This window comes from Sylvia atricapilla, chromosome 28 (genome assembly GCF_009819655.1).
Source record: "Sylvia atricapilla isolate bSylAtr1 chromosome 28, bSylAtr1.pri, whole genome shotgun sequence".
NCBI classification, from domain to species: domain Eukaryota; kingdom Metazoa; phylum Chordata; class Aves; order Passeriformes; family Sylviidae; genus Sylvia; species Sylvia atricapilla.
The window spans coordinates 4363847-4391075 of NC_089167.1; the positions used below are offsets into that span (position 1 = coordinate 4363847).

Genomic DNA, 27229 nt, shown 5'->3' on the forward strand with positions numbered 1-27229 from the left:
GGCAAATCCAGGGCATTTGGTCACGTTTTGAAGCTTCCCAGACTCTGGACACCCACGTGTTGTTTCCTTCTCTCCCCATCTCCAAGCTGAAGGAATTTCCCCATTCCTTTGTTCTCAAAATTTTACCCATTGTTTTATTTCACAACAAGGGCTTGGTGTCATTTGGTTTTTTGATTATTGTCCCAAGGATTTGGTGCATTTTTTTTGGTTATTCTCACAACAAGGGTTTGGTTTAATTCCTTTTTTTGTTTGTTTGTTATTTTCAGAAAAAGTGTTTGGTTCAGGGTTTTTTCTGTTATGCTCACAACAAGGATTTCCTCTCTCTCTCCTTTTTTTTTATTTCCACCTCAGGAACAAGGTGTGGGAATCACCAGGTGGTTTCAGTTCGCCTTTGACCACATTTTGGGATTTAAACCAACTCCCAAAGACAGGAAATCCAAACCTAAACCTGGCTCTGAGCTGCTCAAATGCCCTTCTATTTATAATGAGCTAAATTACTGTCCTGCTCTTAAATTGGAGCATTTGAAGTCTGACTCCAGGATTTATTTTTTGCCAGGAACCTTCTAGTAATGCATTACACCATGGTGTGGTCCTGGAGAACTCAAAGGGAAGTTCAGAGCCGCAGATGAGATAATTAGGAATTAATTACTGGAACATCTGCCTGAGCAAAAGGTCAAACTCATCATCCCCAGACATTTTCTCAGGGAGTGTTTTTAAGTCACAGAATGCCAGTCTGCCCTCAAGACTGACTTATTAAGGTTAGGAAAAAAATTTCTGGTCCTCAAATTGAACATCTCAACAAAAATCTGCCGTGAATTATGGAATTATGGGATGTCCCTGAATTATGGGATGTTCCTGGGGGTGGAACATTCCTTAATTCAGGGCAGCAGGGAAAGAAATGAGGGAGATTTGTCTTTACAAACTGTATAAAAACTAGCAGGGAGAGAGAAAAGAAACAACAAGGATTCCAGTGATTGGTAAATGGAATGAGAAAGATTTGTCTTTACAAAGAAACGGTGGAACTGCTGATAAATAATATTGGATACTGAGAGATGAAAGAAACAATTGGAGGAACCAGAAATTCCACAGGAAAAGAAAAAGGGTGGGGGGATACATTAGAAGAGGGGCTTAGGTGATTTGGGATTAGATGTAGGATCTGTATTGGGTGATTTGGGAAGTCTGTACCTCTCAAGCACCTCAGCCAATGGGGAAAGAAAGAAGGAAATCAGGTATCCTGAGGAGGCTGCATCCTCCAAAAATTGGAGGATGGGAAATATCCCATCATGGGATGGGAAACACACCCCATGGGAAACACCCCGTTACATATCCCCTTATTCAAATAAAATTCCAGGGCTCCTCTGTCTCCTTTTCGGACACAAATCCCTGGTGTCTGTGGATGGATCTGTCCTTCCACCAGGACTCCCTGGAGCTCACCTTGGCCCAGCCTGGCCCCTGTGATGGCCTCCCTGGCGCTGCCAAAGCCCAGCTCCCGGCACACCACGCTGGCCGACACCAGGTTCCAGTTGTCGTCACACACCGTCCCCCACTCCCCGTTCTTCAGCACCTCCACACGGCCTTCCCCCGTGTTGGCTCCTCCCTTCAGCCTCACCAGGGGTTGCTGGAAGAGACAGACCCAGGAATGGTGATTCCTCATGGCCCTTCTTCCCTTCCCTTCCCTTCCCTTCCCTTCCCTTCCCTTCCCTTCCCTTCCCTTCCCTTCCCTTCCCTTCCCTTCCCTTCCCTTCCCTTCCCTTCCCTTCCCTTCCCTTCCCTTCCCTTCCCTTCCCTTCCCTTCCCTTCCCTTCCCTTCCCTTCCCTTCCCTTCCCTTCCCTTCCCTTCCCTTCCCTTCCCTTCCCTTCCCTTCCCTTCCCTTCCCTTCCCTTCCCTTCCCTTCCCTTCCCTTCCCTTCCCTTCCCCCTCACACTGCATTTGACCTGAGGCCGTGGAAAAGGCTCCCAAAATTGAGAGACAGCCCTGGGATTGTGGGTGTGGGGTTTGAATACAAGTGTGTGATATCACAGGGTGCAAAACTTGGAGTGTAAGGGTTTGGAATATAGTAATATATATAAAAAGCAAGATGGGGGGGTTGGGGTGTAGAAAAGTTCTTCTTTTTCACCTTCTTCTTCCTGGATCTGGGTGGTGTTTTTTAATTGGGTAGAAAAATCCTCATTGTGGGCCAAGAGTGGTTAGTTATTGGGTTAAAAGTAAAAATAATTTAGGTGTCATTTCATAACTGGACAATTTGTGCTTAAAAGACCTTGGAAAGAGCTAGAGACAGAGCCATTTTCTACTCTGTTAGCTAGAGCTCACGGCTTGTGAGACTGTAACATAGATAGGAGTTAATAAACATCTGAGTCCAGACATGAACTCTGTCTCTTGTGAAATTAATCCTGGTTCTAATAGAAGAAAAGAAGGCAAAACTCCACAGTTCGGGTTTTGCCTTTTTTTTCCTTTGATGTGCTCCCTGTATTCTTCACACATGTATTTCCCACACAGAGAATCACAGAACGAATTTGTTGGAAGAGATCATCCAGCCCCAACCCAGCCCCAGCACCTTGACTAAACATAAACTGCATTTACAGTCAGAAACACCCAGCTGAGTGGCAGCTCCAGTCCCACTCAATTTCTGCGTTGATAATATTTAAATATGTAAATTTTAACAAATACTTAATAATCAAACCTCAAATAAATATTAAATATTTTAAAATAAATTTAATATTTAATTATCTGGGCTAATTACCCACTCTTCTCCCCAGTGCCAAGCAGGGAGCTGCCAATTCCTGCTGCTCCTGAGAGCGAGGTTGAAGCTTTTAGGTTTGCGAACACCAGAAGTCCTCCTCTTTCCCGCCTGGGATGACGCCTGGAGCTTGTTCCCGGGGCTGGGGTCACACCAAGGACACGCGAAGCCCAAACAAAGGCTTAAGGAATTACTTGGCAGCGCGTGCGGGCTCGGGAGATTAACAACCATTTACAGAACCTTTCACCTCGCCAGCCCGAATCCTGCCAGCCCCGGTGATCCAGAGCCTGGGATCCGGGCAGGGACTGCGTTATTCCCACCAAATAATTATTGCCATTACTGGGAGGAGCCCAGAGCCCCTCCTAAAACCACCGAGGAACAGCCAGAACAATCGAAATGTTCAAAATTTCACAAATCTGCAAAATTCTCCGATGAGAAACCTCCAAAGATTCCCCCGCTATCCCAAGGCTGCAGCTGGAACATTTCCCTTGTTGTCCTCTCCCAGCCCCTGCCACTGGGAACCACCAATTCCAGCCTCGACTTCCAACTCTTTTTTTGCCTCTCCGGGGATTTTTATGCCCCGCTCAGCGCCCTCCTCCTCTCCAGACTAAACCAGCCCGGCTTTCCGTGTTTTCCCCGTCTCCTCTCGGGGCATTTCCTCGCCGAGGACACAGCGATAAGGAAAACGCCGCCGATTCCCAGCGGGAAGTGCCGGCAGCAGCCCGGAGCCCGTGGGGCAGCACGGCGGGCTCGGGTTCGGCCGGCTCCGGACCGGCCCCGGGGAGTCCCGCTCCGCTGCCCCGCCTTCTCCCACCCTCTGCGCGAGGGAAATGCGGGAAAGGGGCTGGAATTCGGGAGGCTGGGAGCTCGGCCCTGCGGGAGAGGGGAATTGCCGAGGGGAATTGCGGAGGGGACACTGCGGCAGTCGGCGGTGAGCGCTCACACGGCCCCAGGGCTTTCCTGCTCTTGGCAGCTGGATGGGATATTGGGAAGGAATTCCTGGCTGGGAGGGTGAGGAGGGGCTGGACTGGAATTCCTAGAGGAGCTGTGGCTGCTCCTGGATCCCTGGAAGTGCCCAAGGCCATGTTGGGATAACCTGGGACAGTGGGAGGTGTCCCTGCCCATGGCAGAGGGTGACACTGGATGCACTTTGAGGTCCCTTCCAACCCAAACCATTCCAGGATTCTGTTTCCCCATCGCTCTGTGGGTGCTGCTGGAACAGAATCCTGGAATGGTTTGGGTTGGAAGGGACCTCAGGATCCATCCCATCCCACCTCTGCCATGGGCTGGGACCTCCCACTGTCCCAGGGTGCTGCAGGAACAGCCTTGGATGGAACAGCCTTGGGAATGTGCTGGGCAGGAGGGTCTGGAGGGACAGGACACAGGGAACAGCTTCAAACTGACAAAGGGCAGGGATAGGTGGGATCTTGGGAAGGAATATCTCATCTGGGAGGGTGAGGAGGGGCTGGGCTGGAATTCCCAGAGGAGCTGTGGCTGTCCCTGGATCCCTGGCAGTGCCCAAGGCCAGGTTGGGATAACCTGGGACAGTGGGAGGTGTCCCTGCCCATGGCAGGGGTGACACTGGGTGACTTTTAAGGTCTCTTCCAACCCAAACCATTGTGGGATTCCCTGGAGAGGGATTTGGATGAGGGCTGGAGGGACAGGACACAGGGAATGGCTTCCCACTGGGAAAGGGGGCATTTAAATTATTAAATGATGTAAATTATTTAAATTATCGGGAAAGAATTCCTGGCTGTGAGGGTGGGGAGGGGCTGGGCTGGAATTCCCAGAGGAGCTGTGGCTGCCCCTGGATCCCTGGCAGTGCCCAAGGCCGGGCTGGATCCCCTTGGGACAGCGGGAGGTGTCTGTCCTCTGTCTCCTTTTTGGATGCAAACCTCCGGCGTTTGCGGACGGATTTTCCCAGTAAGACAAGAAAAGATGCTAAAACCGCTCTCAGCTCTCCGCTCACCTCCTGCCTGAAGGCTTTTCGGAAGCCGCTGTGGCCGCTGGGGGCGAAGGCGCGGCCGGGGACGCAGCTGACCACGGCGGGCATCCCGTTCTCGCAGCTGCTGTTCTTCCCGGCGCCCGCCAGGTGGGCTCCCAGTTTGCAGCTGGAAATGTGAGCCTCATTCCCGCTGCAGTCCATGGAGTAAGCCCAGTAATGCTGCTTCCTTCTGCTGGCGAACATCCTGAAAAGGAGTTCAAGGAGAAAGGGAGGAAAAAAGTTGGGAATCCGTAAAAAAATGGATGAAGGAAAATTTCGGGGAGGAGAATTTCGGGGAGGAGGAATTTTGGGGATGGAAAATTTTGGGGACGGAAAGTTTTGGGGAGGAAAAATTCGGGGAGGAAAATTTTGGGGAGGAAAACCACCCAGGGATGAAGTGAAGACTGGACAGGATTATTTGGAGGCTGATCCGTTAATCCACGCCATGACTCTGCTGAAGTGTCACTTAAAAAAAACCATGGAATCATCCTGGTTGGAAAAGACCTCCAAGATCATCCAGTCCAACCACTTCAAAGGAAATAAATCCCGGTGAGAACTGAAAAGAAGGAGTAGGAATCACAGATGCAGCTCCAGCAAATGACACACTCCCAGGAGTGCAGACCCCACTGCAGGCAGGAACAGGGATCAGCAGATTCCAAATGGAAACCCCCCAAAACCCTTCTCCTTTTGCTATCAGCTGGGATTGGAAACAATCCAAAGCCTCTCCGAGTCTGAGTTAACAACCCAAGAGCAATTTCCGAGAGCATGAGCAGCTCCCGCTGCTGACTTGTTCACAGCAGAGCAGCTGGCAGCAGCTCCCGCTCCCAAACCCCTGGAGCTGCTCCAGGCACTCCTCGGGAGGAAGGGGCACGTGTGAGGAGCTGGGAAGGGAAGGGATCCTAATCCAGCTCCATCCTAACTGGGAAGGGAAGGAATCCAGCTCCATCCTAACTGGGAAGCTGCTGGAGCAGAAAGGAATGGAAATACGAGTCAGATCAGTGTCAAAGGATGAGTTCAAACCACAGGGAAGGCTCAGGGGAGCCCAAGCCCTGCTGGGATCTCCACGTGGCTCCGTGTGATCCCGGTGCTACTCCTCATTCCAGGAGTCTCTGCCACGCAGAGCTGGGATCCGGGGATGAGCTGTGACAAATGGCACAGCGAGCTGGGTGGAATTTTGGGGAGGAAAAGCAGTGGTTTGCTGCAGCACAGAGAGCCTGGACAGCAGCTGGAGAGGGGTAGAGAGTCTTTTTTTTTTTTTTTTTTTTTTTTTTTTTTTTCCTGAGGGGGTTTTTGGGAACTCCAGGGGACAAGTTTTCCCAGGTTTTCCCTTTAGGATTTAGATGTTGCAGGGTCAGGGATGTTTGAGGGGACACTTCTCTCCCCTGTGCTCACAGAGCTCTGCTGCCCAGCTCAGCATTTCTCCATCTCTCCTGGCTCCCAGCCTCTCACTAATCCTTCCTGGAAGCCGAGCTGCCCGGGCTGAGGCTGGGGAGGGATCCAGGCAGGCTGGAGAGGGAGCTCTGATTGCATCCCAGGAGGCTGGAAAAGGATGAAGCCGGGCTGAGATCCATCCCAGGGAACAGCAGCACGACCCTGCCTGTGCTGGGGGGGAAAAGTGGCCCTCAGAACCCACCCCTGGCACAGCAGAGCTGTCAGGGACCCCTGAACAGAGGAAAAAAGGGACGGGAAAAGAAGAATAGAAATAAATTAAAAAAAAAAAAATAAACCCAGGGAGGATGAAAAACAAAGCAGCCGCTTTGTGCTGTGCTCAGGACAGAAGGGAGGACCCGAAGGAGCATTTTCATCCTTCACAGACAGGTCCAGAGAGCTCCGTGAGCTCCAGAGAAGACAAGAACCAGCCTGGTTTAGGCAAGGGGATGCCTCAGAATAGCAAACAATGACCTCATCCTGGAAATTTCATGAGGCATCAACATCTGGATGGAATTAACAGCCCTCGGGAGGCTGGGGAGAAATAAAGCCCCACCTCATGTCCCCAGACTATGACAAATAAAAAAAGCAGAATTCAGCTGATCTTTACAGGCAGAAACTCGGGGCTTTGCTGATGTTTCCTTTTGGACACAGAAGGGTCCAGCTGGGAGCAGTGGGAGCCCGGGGTGACACTGCTCAGGTCAGAGGTGGGAATGAACAATTCCTGCTGCGCGTGTCTGGCCAGTTCTGGGTCAAGCTGGAATTCAAACCATTTCTGCTCTAGGAGAGAGGGATTTTCATCCCGGGCAAGCTTTGAACAAAGCACAAGCGGAGCCAAGGGCTGAGGGGTTGGTAAAGGAGCACTCAGGATATTCCACGACTTGGGGAGCAGAGAACAAATCACTGCACACAAAGTGTGCAGGAAAATTCGCCTAAATCCCACTGAGCAGAGGCTGGGGAGCTCCTCCTTGGGGCTGTGAGCAGAGGTTTCAACCCTCTGAATTTAGGAATTCAGGAAATTCCTTAAGTTATCAAGGTGCTGCCTTCAGCCTCAGGGAGGAGGGAGGGAAACAAGGTCCACCAAAGCCCTTCAGATCCAGGATTTTCCAGGGAAAACCAGACCAGGAGAGTTCCTACTACAAATATTGAAGTGATAAGCTGCCCAGCAACTCTGACTGGGTTTATAACAGGGTGAGCAGACTGGTTAAACTGGGAGTTGCTGTTTGATCCTGGAGCCATTTCTTTGTCAAGTCACAAAGTCTTCAAGAAGGCATCGGGTCCATCTCTGTGATCCCAAATTTCTCCTCTTTCCATCAGCAAAATGCATTAAATTCTGCTTTCCCAGCCAGAGCAGGAGCTGGGAGGAGGACTCACAGCAGTTCCTGTATAAAAACCACCGTGAGGAAAGAACAAGACTGGAGACTGAGCTTTAGATTTGTTTCATTTCCGAACATAAATCGTTGCTGTCAGCTCCAGAGGCCGAGTTCCAGTCAGGAATAAACCCCTGGCAGTGGGACAAGGATGAACTCAGTTGTTTTCTTTCGAGCAAGATCCATCTGCAAATCGTTTCACCTCCCAGCACCGTGCAGGAGCAGAGCCGGGACTGGGGGCGCTGGGACGGGGGATGTGGGAAGAAGGGGAGAAACCTGATCCCAGCTTTTCTGGGAGCAGGAGCAGGGAAGGATCTGCTAAGAGGGAGAAGAGGATTCTCACATTAAAAGGAGGAATGAGGAGAAAGGACTTTTCTGTGGCTTCACATTCACAGGGAGAGGGGGTTTGGGATGAGCTTTTCTCTCTCCAGAACAATCCACGTGGGACAAGAATCCTGGGAATCCTGCGGACAGAATCCCAGTGGGTTCTTTATTCCTGAGTTTCCCTGTGTGGCTTTAGGCTGCTCCAAGCGAAGGACCTCTCCTGTGGATCAGCATCTTGTTAATGAGGGAAATAAAACCAGGTTGATCCAGCAGGAAAGCTCAGAAATAGCAATTTCAAAGAAATAGGATTTCAAAGGACGAGCTTTTCCCTCTCCCTGTGGGACAAACATCCCCTGGCCCAGGTGAGAAGATGCCACTGGCCACCATCCCAGTGCCTTGACCACAAATCCAAGGTCGTTCCCAGCCCAGAACTGGGAGCTTTCCCAGTAACACCAGCTGAACACGATACATCACAGAGGGAAATGGCTCAAAGGAAGAATTCAGCTTGAAAATTCTGCTGACAAACAAAACTGTGCAAAAAAAAAAAAAAAAAAAAAAAGCTTTACAAGCCTCTCCCATCCAATAAAACGCCATCCCCAGTTTTATTTTTCCTGACTTGGGATAATGTTTGGCGTGTTTTCTGAAATATTTGTGGGTGCTGGAGCCCAGCAAGGCCGTAAACAGGGAAAGGGGGGGAGGTCTTGGGGCACTGAGGCTCTTCAGCAGCAGAGATCTCCTGGGCTGGGATTTGGAAACGCTTCATATTCCTAATTCCAGCTCAGTTCAGTGGGATTGTTCAGCAGTGCTGAGTTGCTGCTGAACAACCTCCTGTCAGTTTTTCCATTTCCATGTGTCCAAGGGACAGGACAACTCCTGAGCACCCTTTTTATTGAAGGCAGATGGCTCCAGATGCTCCAGTTAATGCTTTTCTTGGAAAGGCCACAACTGGAAGCAGGAAAAATCTACTTTGTCTGTCTGGAGGTGATTTATTCCCTGCTCCTGCAGGGGCTGGGAATCTCAGGGATGGTTTTGAGGGAAATTTGCTGCACTGGAGGAAGCAAATCCTCCTTAAACTGATGTCCAGGGCAATGAATTCCCTGCTCATCTCTCCTGCAGGCGGAATCCCAGTGGGTTCTTTGTTCCTGATTTTCCCTCTGTGGCTTTGGGCCATTCCAAGGACCTCTCCAGCAGATCAGGATCTTGCTAATGAAAGAAACGGATCGTGGCCAGGCTGATCCAGAGGGAATGCTCAGAAATAGCAATTCCACAGGCCAGAAGGAGCAGGCAGGAAAACCACGGCTCCTGCCTGGAACGTTCAGCCCTCCCCTGAAGGCGCTTTCCCCCTCCCCAGCCCAGGGAGCAGCAAAGGAACCAGACAGAATCTCATTTAAACTCTTTTACATCTGCTTTAGGGTGGTTTTTTCCTAGGGAACAGTGTGGGAAGAGCCCGGTCTGGGATGAGGGCTGGTGACAAAAAGCAAACAGAAGAAATGACAGCAAAAAAAGTCCAGAGCTCCTGGCTCCTGAGGAACAGGAGACACAGCCTAAACCTCTCTGGAAAACACAATGTTCTCCCTATAAATCACTGGTTCCTTCCTTCACTTTAAAGGAATCTACAAATGTAAGGAGGAAAAGCAGCACTGAGATCACAGAGGGCCACAGAGAATTCTTGTAAGAATTGACAAAAATCATCACAGGTCAATTTTAGCTAAGGACAGGTCCAATACTTTTGTAGAGAGTTTGTGTTTGAACCTGATTAGCTAAAAATAGAATAAAAATAGAATAAAAATAGAATAAAAATAGAATAAAAATAGAATAAAAATAGAATAAAATGCGCTGAGAATGCTGAGAGACAGACGTGGGGGGCACGGAATGGGGGACATGGAATGAGGGAAATGGAATAAGGGACACAGAATAGGGGACACGGAGTGGGGGACATGGAATTGGAGACATGGAATGGGGGACACGGAATAGGGGACACGGAATGGGGGACATGGAATACAGATGTTGTTACTGCAATTTATGAAAATTGTCACACACGAATTTTAGTTTAGGACAGGTCCAACACTTTTGTAGAGAGTTTGTGTTTAAGCCAGATTGGCTAAAAAACCAGAATACTGGCTAAATTGGCTAAAAATAGAATAAAACACACTGAGAATGCTGAGAGACAGGCACGGGGGACATGGAATGGCGGGTATGGAATACGGGATATGGAGTAAGGGACATGGAATAAGAGACATGGAATGGGGGACATGGAATGGGGAACGAGAATGGGGGACATGGAATAGGGGACATGGAATAAGAGACTGGAATGGGGGACACGGAATGGGGGACACGGAGTGGGGGACATGGAATACAGGTGCTGTTACTGCAATTTACAAAAATCGTTGCACTCCAGTTTTAGCTTAGGACAGGTCCAACACTTTCGTAGAGAGTTCGTGTTTAAGCCAGATTGGCTAAAAAAATGGAATATTGACTAAATTGGCTAAAAACAGAATAAAATGCACTGAGAATGCTGAGAGACAGGCACGGGGACATGGAATGGGGGCACAGAATGGGGATATGGAATGGGGGACACGGAATACGGGCGCTGTTACTGCTGCTGTTAAGATGCCAACACCTCTGCTTGGGACACGGAGACTTTTCTGGCACCAGAGTAACACGTCGTCCCTCACAGGGCTGATCCAGCCGTGCAATAAACCTCTTTCCTTTAACAACTCCCCATCCCCTTTTGTCACGAGGAAAACTCCACCCTGCCCTTACTTGTAGACGTTGGTGTTGTATTTCCTCTCGCTGGGGAAGCCGAACATCCCACACACCACCCGGGAGTTCTTCATGGTCCAGTGCTTGTCACAGATCTGCTTCCAGGTGCCCTCGTCCTTCACCTCCACGTAGCCCTCGGTGACGGGGACACGCTTGCGGTAGGTGGCCAGGATGGCGCGGATCCGGATGTCCTCCACCTGGATGTTCATGTTCTGGGGGAGGAAAAGAGATGGGAATGGTGCTGGAGTGTAGGGAAATGGGTTTGGAAATTCCAGGTGAGATCACAGACCAATTCTAAGTCCTGTGAGTGGAAAATAATCGGGAATGAAGCTGGATCATATGGAAATGTGCTGTGAGCTTCCAGGTGGGATCACAGACCAATCACGGATACAGATCAAGTTCTGTAGGTGGAAAATAACTGGGAATGATGCTGGGTTGTAGGGAAATGCGTTTTGGAAATTTGAGGTGAGATCACAGACCAGTTATGGTAAGTCCTGTGGGTGGAAAATATTTGGGAATGAAGCTGGATCATAGGGAAATGGGTTTTGGAAATTCCAGGTGGGACCACAGACCAATTGTGATAAAATTTTGTGGGTAGGAAAATAAATGGGAATGAAGCTGGATCGTAGGGAAATGAGCTGTGAGCTTCCAGAAGGATCACAGCCCACCTGTGGTCAAGTTCTGTGTGTGTAAAATAATTGGGAATGATGCTAGGTCATAGGGAAATGGGTTTTGGAAATTCCAGGTGGGATCACAGCCCAGCTGAGGTCAGTTAGGGTGGAAGGGATGAGGCGTTGAGGAAAGGGACAGGGCAGGGAGGCAGAAGAGTGACAGGACAAGAGGCATTCAGACTTCCAGAGGGCAGGGTTAGATGGGATACTGGGAAAAATTCTTCCCTGTGAGGGGCTGGGCTGGAATTCCCAGAGGAGCTGTGGCTGCCCCTGGATCCCTGAAGTGCCCAAGGCCGGGCTGGAGCAGCCTGGGACAGTGGGAGGTGTCCCTGCCATGGCAGGGGGTGGAATGAGATGATTTTTAAGCTCCTTTCCAACCCAAACCATTCTGGGATTCTGTGAAACAAACCTTTCCACCTTGTGTACATCCATCCTCTGGGAGAGGACTCTTTTCCTCATTAAAAAAAAAAAGAAAAAAAAAAAAAAAAAAAAAAAAAAAAAAAAAAAAAAAAAAAGGGAAAAAAAAAAAAGCTGTAATTTATTTTATAAATAGCCCCATAACAAAAATGCTTTGTCACTTCAATTCCAAATGCTGTTTTCACCTTAATTTAGTCCCTGTTCCTGTGGAAATAAACAAAGCTCAGCTTTGTTAGGGCCAACCTTGAGCACAGGGTCGCTGAGCTGGGAGCCCTGGCAGGGCAGGACTTTGGGGTTTTCATCCAAAGCCATGATTTCATGTGGAATTTGGGATTCCAACGTGCTGACAGCAGCGTTCCTCTGGCTCCTCCTGCACAACCTGAGTGAGTCATGGGAGCGGAATGGATTTCACATGTGGGACCTACGTGAGGGCACAGACCAGCCCTGGAAGATTCCAGGGGCTGGAAAAGGTACCTTCAGGGCACAAATCAATGCTGAAGGTCTCCACGAGCAAATCCTGCGTGGAAAAACATCCCAGAGGACACAAACCAGCCCTGCAGAGCTCCAGGAGCAAATCCTGGCTGGAAAAGATCCCTGAGGGCACAAATCAACCCTGAAGGTCTCCAGGGGCAAATCCTGGCTGGAAATGATTCCCCGAGGACAAAACCCAACCTTGCAGAGTCCTAGGGACAAATCCCGGCTGGAAAAGATCCCCGGGAGCACAAACCAACCCTGCAGGGCCCCAGGGACAAATCCTGGCTGGAGAGGACAAATCTGGTGTGGAAAAAATCCCAGAGGACACAAACCAACCCTGCAGGACCCCAGGGACCAATTCTGGCTGGAAAAAAATCCTCTGTGGCGAGCGGTTACAAAAGAGCTTCTGAAAAAACTGGATAAATTGCCTCCCAAGAGCCCTTTCCTCGTCAGTCCTGTGCAAACCCACGGGGCCCTGCCCGGGCTTACATCAGGACTGAGGAATCCTCGGATTCAGCCGCTCGGAACAGAAACATTTTGCCCGGAGCTCTGTGGTCAGGGCTCGCAGATCAGGGCAGGACCTGCCGGCTCCTGCAAGTTCCATGGTTCAGCATTCTCCAGATGCTTTTCCTGCTGCTGGTGCAACAGAGCCCAGGGAAGGGCAAAGAAAAAAGGGGGTTTTTTCCATTCCACGGCACCCACAGAAAAGAGAGGGATTATTAGGAGAAAAGGAGTTTAAATTGAGGGGGAAAGCTTCTTTTTCCATAATTATGTTCAAATTGTAGGGGAATCCACTTCCCCTGTAACTTTAATGGTGTCAGTCAAGGAAACTCTGCCTTTTCTGTCGAGCCCATCTCTGATGAGAGGAACGACAGATTTGTCTTCACAAACAAACCCTGGGTCTGCTGGTGGATAAAACCAGAGCTGAGAGAGAAAAAAAATTGGGAAGGATTCCACTGATTGATGGATGGAAGAGAAGATATTTGCCTTTACAAACGAACTGTAGGTTTGCTGATAAATGAAATTGGATATTGAAAGATGAAAGAAAAATGGGGAAAACACATAAATTCTGTAAGAATTAAAAATTAAAAGGGGGGTTATAGATTAAAGGGGAATTTCAGGTTTTGGGCACTCCGGGCAGTCTGTGACTCTCCAGTGCCTCAGCCAGTGGGGAAAGAGAGAGGGAAATGGGGCCGGGAAATTGGGATAAATAGGGGCTCCAAAATTGGAGAGACCCCGGGGAAACGCCCCAGGGCCTCTGCCTTTACTGGGATAAAGCCAAAGGACTCCTCTGTCCCTTTTTTGGACACAAACTCTGGCGTTTGTGGATTCATTTTCCTGACACTGCTCGAGGCTGAGGGGAGAGTGCTGAGCAGGGAACCACAAAACCCTTCCCTGCTGCATCCCTGCCTCATGGGTTTTCCCAGCCAGAGGTTGGATTTTAATGTCCCAAACCCCTGGATGGATCTGGGAATGCTTGGCTGGGATTTCTGCCATCAGAGAAAGAAAAGAGCTGAGAAGGAGAAAAGTCACAAGGATGCAAATAAATTTAAAAACCTCCTGAAAACTGGGAAGCTTGGGAATGCTGGGAGGTACTGTGGGACTTGCCTGTTATTTTAGCAATTATTTCTGCAGCTTAACAAATCAAAAGGAGTTGTTCCAGCTGTTTCCAGAAGAGCTCTGAGCACAGCAGGAGCGGGATATCCACGACTCCAGAACTTGAGATCCCTGAATTTCCCACTCCAGGACTCAAAATCCCTGTATTTCCCACTTCCAAGCTGGGCATATGGACATTTCTTCCCCCTGTGACTGACTGGGCTGGGGCCTTGTTGTTTTGTTTGTTTTTTCACAGCAGTGAAAAATCAGGTGTAAATGGAATTTCTTGCTCTTGGATTTGGGAAAACATTCCTGGGGCCAAGTGCCACCTCAGGCTCTGGACAGAACTCTCCCATCTCATTCCTCTCCCCTGGAGATGCTGACTCAGACATAAAAAGAAATCCTGCTCCAACCTGGGATTCTGGTTAGTGCTTCCAACTCTTTTGTCATCACTTCTTTTTTTTTTTTTTTTTCTGGCCTGTGTTTGCCAAGAAGGAAGAAAAAATGAGCAAAGCAGCAAAAAAGAAAATGAGGCAACATTTCATTCCTGGAGGGAATTCACTTCCTGATAACTTCAGCAGACCACAGTGACATTTTCAGGATCTGTCTGAGAGCAAAACCAACCCAAATCCTGTCCCATTTTTCCCCTAGAGCTGGTTTAGAGCAGGGAATTTTGGAATTTTGTCTGAGAGCAAAACCAATCCTGTCCCCCTTTCCCCTCCCAGGGCTGGTTTAGAGCAGGGAGTTTTGTTCGGGAGCAAAACCACCCCAAATCCCATCCTCTTTTTCCCCTCAGAGATGGTTTAGAGCTGAGAACTTTGTCTGGGAGCAAAACCAATCCAAATCCTGTCCCCTTTTCCCTCCCAGGGCTGGTTTAGAGCTCTGGAACTCAGCGAATTTTGTTTGGGAGCAAAACCAACCCCAATCCCATTCCCTTTTCCCTCCCAGGGCTGGTTTAGGGCAGGGAATTTTTGATGGAGCAACCTGAGGATTTGCTCTGGTTCTGAACAAAGAACAAAACCTCAGAGAGGAATCCAAACCACTGCAGAGCTGGGCTTTATATTGGGAAATTCAAGAACAAAAGATTAGGATCAGCACACTGAGGATTCTCCAGGAGAGAGGGCTGCCAGGAGCCTTTTTCTCCATCCCCCCCATAATTCTTTGGGATTGGAATGGTTTCCTTTGGCTGCAGAGGTTTTGTTACACCGGGGCTGTTCAATAACGCAAACCCAGGCAGAAATCCTCCAACAGCAGCTGGGCTGATGGGGAAAACAGATCCCGGAGAAAAACTGGGAACAAACACCTGATGGATAAAGCAGAGCCCTGAAATGCCCCTCTCTGTGCTCCGTGGACACGTGGAGAGCGATCCCACAACAAGGGAAACTCTGGGATCCAGAGAAAGATAAACCCAAACCCTAAAGCAAGACTTGTCCTAGGGAGATAAAGGTGGGATGGAGATTTGGGATAAGGGACGGAGGGGCAGGATGGGGGGAATGGTTTGAAATAAAAGGCGCAGAGTTAGTTGGATATTGCGAAGGAGTCCTTCTCTGGGAAGGGAAGGGCTGGGCTGCAATTCCCGGGGGAGCTGTGGCTGCCCTGGATCCCTGGCAGTGCCCGAGGCCAGGCTGGAGCAGCCGGGGATGGCAGGAGGTGTCCCTAGAGATGGGATTGAAATTCCCTTCCCACCCAAACCAGGATTCCACGATCTCAGCCGGACCTTCCAGCATCCGACGACACAAATTGATTAAAAAAAACCCCGAGTGGAAAACGTGTGAAACTCTTCCAGTCTCGGCGGTGTTTCCCTCTATCCCAAGCCTTTCCCTGCCAGGAGCCACATCCAGGGCCGGGGCCGCTCCTCTCCCGCGGGGAGACAAAAGCGCTGGCAGAGGCTCCATCACGAAACCAGGGAGAAAAGGGTTTGTTTTTGAGCCCTCACAAAAGGATTCCTGGCTCGGAAAAGTTTTCACATCCAGCCTCGAGGGCTTTTGTTTTCACCCTCTGAAGCGGGCGCGGCTCCGGCGCTGAAATCCCGCCCGGCTCTGGGAATATTCCCTGCCCCTTCACCTTCCTGATGCCCAGGGTGGGGCTTTTCTGGTCTTTTCCGTGCCCGAATCCAGCCGTTCCCTTCCTTTGAAAGGGCCCTGAGGATGCTCAGGAATCAACCCTCCTGATTCAGTCAGGAATTCCTTCCCAATATCCCACCCAACCTTGTTCCCTTTTAGTTCAAACCATCCCCCCGTCCTGTCCCTGCTGACCCTTTGCCTCATTAGGATATTTGGGAATATTTGGGAATATTGGGGAACATTTGGGAATATTCCCCTGCCCCGTTCACGGCGGGATGTGATGCCCAGGATGGGGATTTTTTGGGCTTTTCCGTGGCCAAACCCAGCCGTTCCCTTTCCCTGAGGATGCTCAGGGACCAGCCGAGGAGAGGATCCCGTTCAGAAATCCCGAGGTGCAGCCACTGCCCGCCGCCGGATCGCTCTGCGGCCGGCATTCCTCTCTGCTCCGGCCTGAGATTTTCCATTGCCATTTCCATCCCTCTCCTGCTGTCAGAGCTCTGTCATCCACTCAAAAAGCTCCTCTTTCCTTCTCTGAGCCTGAGCCATCCCCCTGCCCCCTAAATAAAGCCGATTAAATGCATCGATATTTTATATATTCGTAAATATATATGTATAAAATACATTAATAAAGATATATTTTATATAATAATATAGAAAATATACAAATATTTTCGATATATTATATAAAATATATACATTTAAATGTTCATTAAATAGAAATATTTTATATATGATTTTAATTGTATTTTCATATTTATAAAATACTATATACTTAGTAATATATGACATATTTATAGATATGTATTTAATTTTTTTTTTTTTTTTTTTTTTTTGTAAAATACATTCTTTCCCACTCTCAGTAGAGCTCCAGGATTTCTCAGCTCCCAAACAAGCCACTGATTTTTATTTCCCCAGAACACAAAAATCTTTCCACAGGAGCTTTGTCCATAATAAAAAAAAAACTTCCACTCAAACCTCCAGCCACCAGAGGAAAAGAACTCTTTTTTTTTTTTCTCTTTTCCTTCCCATCCATGGGAATGGGTGGGATCTGTTTGGGTTTACACATCTGGAGCTGAGGCTGTGAGTGACCCCGAGGTCCTGGCTCTTAAATAAACACGGGGGGATGGAGGAGAGCGCTGGGGACAGCCCTGGGGACAGGACAGCGCTGGGGACAGGACAGCTCTGGGGACAGGACAGCGCTGGGGACAGCCCTGGGGACAGGACAGCCCTGGGGACAGGACAGCGCTGGGGACAGCCCTGGGGACAGGACAGCGCTGGGGACAGCCCTGGGGACAGCCCTGGGGACAGGACAGCCCTGGGGACAGCCCCGGGGACAGCTCTGGGGACAGCCCCGGGGACAGCCCCGGGGACAGCCCTGGGGACAGGACAGCCCTGGGGACAGGACAGCGCTGGGGACAGCCCTGGGGACAGGACAGCGCTGGGGACAGGACAGCCCTGGGGACAGCCCTGGGGACAGGACAGCCCTGGGGACAGGACAGCCCTGGGGACAGGACAGCCCTGGGGACAGCGCTGGGGACAGGACAGCGCTGGGGACAGGACAGCCCTGGGGACAGGACAGCCCTGGGGACAGGACAGCGCTGGGGGACAGGACAGCCCTGGGGACAGGACAGCCCTGGGGACAGCCCTGGGGACAGGACAGCGCTGGGGACAGGACAGCCCTGGGGACAGGACAGCCCTGGGGACAGAGCAGTCTGGAGAGGTTTCAGGCCAGGCTCAGCTGTGTCCTGGCAGCCCCAGGGCTGAGGGCCCCTGATGGGCGAAGCTTTGTCATTCTCTGTGTCCTTTCAACGTGTTTGGATCGGGCACTGAAACAGGGAGAATTTATTGCTGGGATCACGGAATTAATTAAATTAAATCTGTGCAAAAAAACCCCTCCGAGCTCATTAAGCCCAGCCTCTGACCAATCAGCACCTTCTCACCCCGCTCTGTCCTCAGGAAAAGTTCAATATTTGAACAGAAAAATGATCTTTAAAGGCCTTTCCAGCCCCAACCCTTCCACGATTCCCTGGTTCCAGCGCCCTGAACTGCCCCAAAGGAGCCGCTGAGGCAATGACCCCACTCACTCTGACTTACAGCACTAAACCACGGCGGCTCACCCCCAAAATCAGCCCAATGAACATTTTCCTAAGGTGAGGGGATGCTGCAGACCCGCCCAGACACAGAAAGCAGCAGAATTTTGCTGCACTTGGGCTCTGCTTGGGAGGAATAAACATTTACAGCAGAGGGAAAAACCCAAAGCCCATCATCACAACAAAGAGGCAAATAAATAAAACCTGGTTAACCTTTTCTGATTAAACACTGAGGGCTGCAGGACACGAAAACGGGACCTGTGTGACAAATCCCCGCAGTGGGGACAGAGATTCCACTAATTTCCATGGCAAAAAAGAAAGAAAGAAAGAAAAAAAAACAACTGGAAAAGAGGGAGATTTACCTGGGGGCAAGGCACAAATCACAGCCTGGTCCCCTTCCCTCCCAGCTCAGATTTGCTGGACTATATATATATAAAAAAAAAATATAAATACTTAGAAACACATCTATTTTGGATTGAATTATATATTCAAATTTCAAATAGTCTGTGCTTAGTTTTGCAGAGGCTGGTTTGACTGAAAGCTCCTGAGCAGGAGCCTTTTCCTGTGGAGATGTTTCTTTTAGATATATATATATATAAAAGAATATATATAATATACAATAAGAATATATAATATATATAAAAGAATATATATAAGAATGTCCATATCCTAAAGCCATACATTGTATATATTTTATATATATAACATATATAAGAATGCATATATTACTATTCTTAGATATATACTATTATATTACATTACTATTATATTATTATATATATACTATCTATTACTATTTGTATTACTATTCTATATCCTAAAGCTTCCAACTTGAAATATTTTCCTCTCTGACATCCCACAGTTGTATCCAACCCCCCACACACACTCCCAGTGCTGTAATTTAGTTGTAGAATTTCCATTTGCACGGCGCCAAGCCAAAGGCAGCAGCCCTCTGAGAACCACCACCTATCACAGCAGAACACCTGATATTTTTACTATTCGGAATTCTAACATTAAAAACCTGGAATGAGCCAGAATTATGGGATGATTCATGTTAGAAGGGACCTCAAACCCCATCTCATTCCTCCCAGCCCTGGGACACCTCCCACCATTCCAGGCTTCTCCAAACCCAACCTTGGACACTTCCAGGGGTGGCTCAACCCGCTCTGAACCCGCCACAACCAAAATCTTTGAGGCTCTGGGGCTTTGAAACGAGATTTTTTTTTTTTTTTCTGCCTCACCAGTACCCAGAGGGGCAATAAAAGGCAGAAATAGCAGCAGGGTCTGGCGTGCTCAGCCAGACCTGTCTGGCCAAACCCTGGGCTGGCCTCAGGTACCTCAGAGCTATTTGTGAGTCTCTAAAAGCTGCAGAAATTCGATATATTTAGAGTCTGGCCTGTTTGAAGGCTGTGTGGGCACAGGCAGAGGAAGGAGGTGGACAGCAAATATTTTTGTTCAGGATGTTTTGGGGCGTGCATTGAAAGAAATCCCTGTGGGGTGTTGATCTTAGGGATGTATTAAGGTTGGGATCGGTCACTGTGGCCTTGGAAAAATCCGGGAAAGCAGCTGCAGGTGGGTCTGGGATGAGCTGGGAGAACACAGAGTGACCTTTGGAAAAGCAGGGATGGCATTCCCAGCTTGGGGGAACTGAAATTTGGATTTCAGAGCCCCTGACACCCAGCAAAGGCTCCGCAGCTCCATCAGCCTCCAAGAAATCCTCTCAAATCTGCAGCAGGGAGCGGAAAACGGGGCGGGGGGGGGGAAAAAAGAAGGGATTTTAACAAGGGAGGGATGGAATTCCAGTGTTTCCAGGAGGATTAGCCCCTTCCTGCCTGTCTCCATCCTCATCACCCTGCCCCGAAACACCTCACGGTTTGGGTTGGAAAGGCCTTTAAAGATCATTTTTCTGTTCAGATATTGAACCCCTCCTGAGGACAGAGTGGGATAATCTGGGTGAGAAGGTGTTGATTGGTCAGAGGTTGGGCTTAATGAGCTCAGAGGTCTTTTTGCACAGATTTCATTTAATTCATTTAAGGAATTTCTGGTTTTCTGTGGTCCTGACCTTGTTGTGCCTTGGCAATACATTTTTCCCAGCTTTCAGTGTCTGACCCAGAGGTCAAGCACTGCCCCTTCCCAGCAGGAAAAGGGATGGAAAAGGCTCAAGGATGGGAAGAGGAGGTGACCTAACCCTCAAAACATGAGCAGTGACGGGATCCGGCTGAGCACATCTATATGGAATGGCCGAGGGATTTATGGCTGTGGAAAATTTCATCCTACCCCACTTAAACACAGCTTTTCCAGGCTGGGAAGTGGAGCTGTGACCACATCCAAGGAAAACAAACTCAGCTCTGGGGTTATCGAGTTGCTTCTGGAGGAGTGGGGGCTCCTGGTGGGGCAGAGCTGAGCCAGCCAGGCCAGATTTGGGAAAAAAAAAAAAAAAAAAAAAAAAAAAAAAAGGATTTTCCACATTCCCAGCCCCAGGGAATCTGCACCAAAGGGGCTTGAAGACCTTCTAAATTATGAGGAAAGGCTGAGGGAATTGGGATTGTTCAGAAGTTTTGGGGTGACCTCATTGTGACCCCCCAGTGCCTGAAGGAGCTACAGAAACATGGAGAAGGATTTGGGAGAAGGACACAGGGAATGGCTTCCCACTGGGAAAGGGGAGGTTTGGGTGGGATATTGGGGAGGAATTCCTGGCTGGGCTGGAATTCCCAGAGGAGTTCTGGCTGCCCCTGGACCCCTGGCAGTGCCCAAGGCCACCCTCGAGGTGGAGAAACTTTTCCCAATATCCAACCAAACCTGGCCCAGCTCCAGCCCTTCACTTGGATCCCCAAAATCCTGTTAATCCACAGTCAGATCCGTTTGGGAATCCCAGCCGGGGTGGGAACACAGAATCCAACATCCAGGCTGGGTTTAGCACCTCCATCCAGGGCTGTTCGAGTAAAGCCTGGCTTCAACAGCAGCAGAAGGACAAAGGGACAAATCCCTTCCTCGGGGAATCCCAGGGGCATTGAGCTGGTTTTGCTCTGTCAGGGCAGAAGCTGATGGAGACTCCTGACCACAGCAGTGCTCAGAGGAAATTCCAGCCCCCTCACCCTTCATTCCAAAGGGAAAACATCACTGGGATGAGCTCTGGGCTCCAGGAGCTCACACACGATGATGTTTCCCCTGATGAACGCCAGGAACGACCCACAGAATTCCCAGGAAAGGGCAAAACCCTTCCAAACTCGGCTTCACAGGAGGCTTTGGAGCCCACCTGGGTCAGGTTTGTGACCCCCTGGGTCACCCTGCCCTTGGTTTTTGGCTCCAGCTGTGCCCACTGGCTGCTGAGGAGATAAAGCCAAGATAAGAGGAGGAAAACTCAGAACTGAACATTTGACAGGGAGTTGTGAGTGCAAGGAGCTGCCGCGATGGCATCCCCAACATCCCAGCTCCTCACCCCGAGCCTTCATCCCAAACATCCCAGCTCCTCACCCCCAGCCTTCATCCCAAACATCCCAGCTCCTCACCCCCAGCCTTCATCCCCAAAATCCCAGCTCCTCATCCCCAGCCTTCATCCCAAACATCCCAGCTCCTCACCCCCAGCCTTCAGCCCACTGCAAGGAAAGCAGCAAGGAAGGAGCCCCTCAGCTCCAGGGATTTTATTGTATTTTATTTTATAGAAAGAGAGGAAAAGAGCAGCTGGGTTTTGCAGGATAGAAGCAGAGGTGTGGTGGGAAGGTTTGTGAAATTCAAGGAGAAATGGAATCCTGGAATGGTTTGGGTGGGAAAGGATCTTAAAATCCTCCAGTGCCACTCCTGCCATGGGCAGGGACCATTCCCAGGGTGCTCCAGCCTGGTTTGGACACTTCCAGGGATCCCCAGGGGCAGCCACAGCTTCTCTGGAATTCCAGCCCAGCCCCTCTCAAGGAAGGTTTTGCCCCCCAATTTCTAGTTTTAATCTGCTCTCTCTGTCAGTTTGGGCAGGCAGGGGGTGAGCAGGAAATGCAGCACTTCCACCCCACTCAGCACAGGTCTTTAAAAATAAATCCGCTTCTCCCTTTTCCATCCATCCCTCCTGCTGATGGATCCGGGCTCCTGCTCCAGGAATCGCCTCAGTCTCATGATTAATCCGAATTTTTAGCACCCCCAGAGCAGCAGCCCAGCTCATTCCCAATTCTCTGGTGCTGAGCTCATGGAAAAGCAGAGCCCTGAAAAGCTCCCATGATTAATTCCTGCAGCAGCCTGGGGTGAACTGACCTCTGTCTAGACTAAATCGGATTTTTTTTTTTTTTCCCCAGGTGTTTTGAGGACTCTCTGCGGCTTGGGAGGAGCCGAAGCCACCCCGGGCGTTCCGTGACCCCGCCTCGTTTCCCCGGGACACAACGGAGCCATTGATGGAGCAGTTGCGGAGGGATGAGGGAAGCCAGGAAAGGAATGGAATCCCTCACATCCCGGACCTGCAGCCCTGCCCTGGAATGCTGAGCGCTCTGCTCCTCCCATTCCGGCTCAGGATTCATCCCCGGCAGGAGCATCCGTGGATGGCAGGGAGAGGGAACTCTGCAGACCTGAGATATTCCAGAACACGCGGGTTTATTGCAGGGGTCTGGGTAAAAGGGTCTGTCTACAGCCACCAGCCTGGGCTGGAGGGATGTCCCAAACAGAGAGAGAGAGAGCAGGGTGAGAGGTAAAAGCGGTAAGACAACGAGGGGTAAAAGCAAGAGGTAGGAGCAAAAGGTAAAAGTAAAAAGAGCGACGCCCTCGTTACGACCCATTATATCTCCTTCCGTGTGGAATATTCTAATTTACAGTGAGTAACCAGCATGAGATACAAACCCCCAGACCTTACACCCAGCCTGTGAGAACGGCTCCGTTACCATGTCGTTCTGTATTCTCACTCTGAAGGCTGCTCCCTTGTCTCCCTTTTCCCGGGTACCTCAGTGGGGCTCCAGCCTTGGGGCCCTCGGTGTCCCTTTGTTTGTCCCCAGCCAACCCACCTCAGTGAACGGCTGTCTGCCTGCCGTGCCTACAGCTCAGAGCTGCCTTTCATTTCTAGTTCACTGGTGAGTTTTATATTGTTATAATCTCTGGCCAGGCAATCATATCTGTAAACTCTTCCTGTCTCCTCTTTCCCAACAATCCCCGGGATGTGCAGCACATCCTGGGTTTTTTCTGGATGCTCAAAAGGAGCTCTGGAAAACACGAGGGGTTCTCTCCATAAATTTTGGCCAAGGGCAGGCAGGGAATTGAGACAAGTGAAAAATCCGATTAAAGAGAGGTGCTCGAGGTACCACAAACTCCCTAAAATGAGGAGCTGATGGAAAAAAAATTCCCTTTTTTCCCCCGCTCTGAAGATGGGATAAATATGGGATAAATTGATAATGGGAATAAATATGTGGCATAAAAATATATTTAAATATGGAATAAATTTATATAGAAATACTGATTTTTATATTGAAATCTATATTGAAATATTGATAATATTGATAAATACGATATAAATATGGAAGAAATTGATAATATGGATAAATATGGGGATAAATATGCAATAAATTGAAAAGGTTTATAAAAATGTGGGATAAATAGGTCCTGTGAATAAATACATGGGATAACATGGGATAAGTTGATCATGTGAATAAATACATGGGCTAATATGGGATAAATTGATCATGTGAATAAATACATGGGATAATGTGGGATAAAATACATGGGATAATACGGGATAAACTGATAATACGAATAAACATTCCGGATGAACACGGGATAAACTGACAATTCCCATCACTCCCGGCCATCCCTGCCCACAGCACACTGGGATCATGGTTTTTCCTCCAATTACCTCGATCTGGTTGATCAGGGAGTTGTCAAACTTGAAGCCCGGGATCCTCTTCTCGCTGCACACGACGCCCACGTCCTCGGTGTGTTTGCAGTCGCTGATGCCCCAGCCGTTGGAGCCGCAGGCGGCCAGGCTGCTCTCCTTGCCCGTGCAGTGCACGTTGTCCAGCCAAATCTTCCCTGGAACGGCAAAAAGCACGGCTGAGATTCCGACAGGAGGAACCTGGGCTGGATTCCCTCCGTCTGGATCCCAGGGAAGCTGCTGGGTCTCGCTCTCGGTGCGAAAATCCAGGATTGATGGATTGGGAAAAGCTCTGGCCCAATGGCTTGTCCTGTCTCTTATCCCTTTGGGAATAAAAATCCACCTCCCCGTGCTGCTGCAGGGATAAGGGATGAAAACTCTCCGTGTAAAAGAGCAAGGTGTGAAAACCAAGGTGAATAAAGCAGCGCCTCAAGCAGCACACGCTGTCCAGCCAGATTCTCCCTGGAAGGGGAAGAAACACGGCTGAGATTCCAACAGGAGGAATCTGGGCTGGATTCCCTGATTAATTTACATATCATTTTATTTAATTGATGGATGGAATTATGTATTCACCAAATGCTAAAGAAATCTAGGTATTAAAAATATTAAATCAATAGATTTACTTACTTCTCTATAATTCTATTTTTGAGTGACGGAATTATATGTTCATCAAATATCAAATAATCTATTAAAATATTAAATAAATATATTTACGTACTTATCTATATATTTTAATTGATAGAATCACATATGCAAATATAAAACAATCTATGCATCTAAAATATTAAATAAATTTATCTATTCACATATAGATAAATTTAGTTGATTGAATTATGTATTATATATTGGATTATGTATGATATAATATATAATTTTATATTACGTGTTATATATTCAATCAATATTATATTAACATTGAATATTATTATTATTGAGATTAAGGATATACAATTTTATATTCTATTTTATTGATTCAACTTAAATATATACATTATGTATAATATCTATTTAAATAAATAGATATAAATAATACCCATTAAATATTCAATGAATATATTATAAGTCAGACCCCTCAGAAGCAGAGTGGGAAGAGCCCCCCCAGACCCTGGATTTGAGATTTCCCTGGGAATTCTCCCTCCTGTTAAACCCCGTGGCCAGCCTGGTTTGTTTTCCAATGTCACACTTGGAAATCTCCTGCTCTGCCTCCGGAGCCAAGATCCACAAGTTTGGGAGCACATTCCAGCTTTTCAATTTCCCTCAGGCCCCACTTGCACTTTTATGGGACATTTATAGGTGTGAGCACTCAAAATTTGCTCAAAACCACCCAAAACACCACGTTCAGCCCTCCAGAGTGGAATTTTATCCCTGTGGGATCCACCCGGCTCCAGGGAGAGCAGGAAAAATCCTCTGTAGGACAAAAAATCAGCCCCAAATCCCAATAAATCCCTTGGGGTGCCCTTAATTACACCAATTTGTTCTTATTCTTGAGTTATTTCAGAGTTTTCCTTCTCAAACTCGGTGATCTCAGGAATTCCCGGCTGTCACTCACAAATATTCTCCTTTCCAAAGGGTTTGTCCAGCAGATATTTGGGATTCAGATGGGATTTCCCACATTTCCACCAAGCTCAAGGTCAGAAGGTGAGAAAGGATATGGAAAAACACATCCTCAGGACAAGGAGAGTGGCTTTAAGGGGAAATTTAGCTGGGATTTTGGGGAGAAATTCCTCCCTGGGAGGGTGGGAATAGAATTCCCAGAGGAGCTGTGGCTGCCCCTGGATCCCTGGAAGATCCAAAGCCAGGCTGGATCCCCCTGGAACAGTGGGAAGTGTCCACGGCAGGGGGAAACTGGGAATTTTCAGCTCCTTCCCAACCCAAACCATTCCATGATTCCATGAGATAAAATTCAGGATGAGGCTGAACAGCTTTTCCCCACCAGCAGCAGCCTGAGGGCTCCCCAAATGGTTCTTCCCATATAATCCAATAACTGTAATTCCCATACAATCATTCCCACAGGAGATGAGATGTTCACAGCCCTTTGGAGTCCCAGGCCAGACCAGGACACAGAACTGTTCCCTAAAATCCAGCCCTAAATCCCCATGGCACAGCTCTGGCTTTGCCTGGATCTCGTCCCTGCCACAGAATGATCAGAGCAGATCCCAAAAATCTCCCGTCAATCTTCTCTTTTCCACGTGCCCTCAGCTGCTCCAGGCCCTTCCCCATCCCCGTGCTCATACTTTGGACGTTTTCCAGTAATTTCACACCTTTTCTACCTCTCAGAGCACAGCACGAGAAGGGAACACACAAAACCATCAACGAGACTGAAATCAGGGATTATTGGGAGCTGGAAAAATCTTCTCCCTATTCCCAGGTGTCCTCACCTTCTCCTGTCCCGTACTTGGAGCCGGGTAGCCAGGACACACCTCGGGGTGCCCCCGCTCCTGGCACGAGAGACAAACACCCCAACACCAGAATTCAACTGAAATCAGGGATTTTTGGGAGATGGAAAAGTGCCCCCAGTTCCCTGGGATCCCAATCCGAGTGCCCTCAGTTGCTCCAGACCCTTCCCTATCCCTGTGTTAATCCTTTGGATGCTTTCCAACACTTTTATACCTTTTTTTACTCAATGGATCCCAAACCCATCCGGCACAGCACAAAACACCCAACCACCACCTCCAATTAAACTGAAACCAGGGATTATTTGGAGCTGGAGAACCCCTCTCCCTGTTCCAGGTGTCCTCACCTTCTCCTTTGCCGTACTTGGAGCCGGGCAGCCAGGACACAGCCTCGGGGTGCCCCTGCTCCCAGCACGAGAGACAAACACCCCGACACCTCCAATGAGACTGAAACCAGGGATGATTTGGAGCTGGAAAACCCCTCTCCCTGTTCCAGGTGTCCTCACCTTCTCCTTTGCCGTACTTGGAGCTGGGCAGCCAGGACACGGCCTCGGTGTAGCCCAGCTCGCGGCAGACCACGTGGGCGGCGTGGATGGAGAAGTCATCGTCGCACACGGTGCCCCACTCTCCTCCGTAGAACACCTCCACCCTGCCCTCGTTGTGTTTCCTCTTCTGCCCCGCCAGCCTCAGCTGGATTTTGGGGACGCCGGGGGCCCTCGGGGGCGGCTGGAGCTCCGGTGGGGCGGGCGGGGGGTGGCCCAGGTACGGCCAGGGCTCGTACTGGGCACAGCTCAGCCCGGCCAGCAGCAGCAGCAAGGGCTTGGAGGGGAAAACGTGGGAGCTGCCCATTTTCAGTCCTCACAGCCAGATCCAGGCAGGGCCCTCCTGGGACAAAAGGAGATTTTTTAATTCGAGTTTGTAATCGTGTCAAATTCACGTCTCTCAGAAATTGAGGTTGCCTCCAATGGCGCCTGTAAAACACAAAGTCAGGGCGATTCTTTCTTGTGGCGTGGACAAACAAAGTGGAACTTCCCTTCTTGGTAAGTTTAGGTCAACCTGCCGCATAATTTCAGCCCAAAAAT

The 27229-nt window shown here is 49.2% G+C and overlaps 1 protein-coding gene across 1 annotated transcript in view; it reads right to left on the reverse strand.

Annotated features, from left to right (window-relative positions):
• LOXL2 (lysyl oxidase like 2) overlaps nucleotides 1–26996 on the reverse strand; it is a 39197-nt gene extending 12201 nt beyond the window's left edge. Inside the window, exons 1-5 of the mRNA XM_066337306.1 lie at nucleotides 26654–26996; nucleotides 23737–23912; nucleotides 10608–10819; nucleotides 4708–4927; nucleotides 1435–1618 (exon numbers count right to left, since the gene is read on the reverse strand). Of these exons, the coding sequence (XP_066193403.1) occupies nucleotides 1435–1618; nucleotides 4708–4927; nucleotides 10608–10819; nucleotides 23737–23912; nucleotides 26654–26996 (1135 nt within the window). The remainder of the gene's footprint in view (nucleotides 1–1434; nucleotides 1619–4707; nucleotides 4928–10607; nucleotides 10820–23736; nucleotides 23913–26653) is intronic.
• Between the last annotated feature and the right edge of the window lie 233 nt (nucleotides 26997–27229).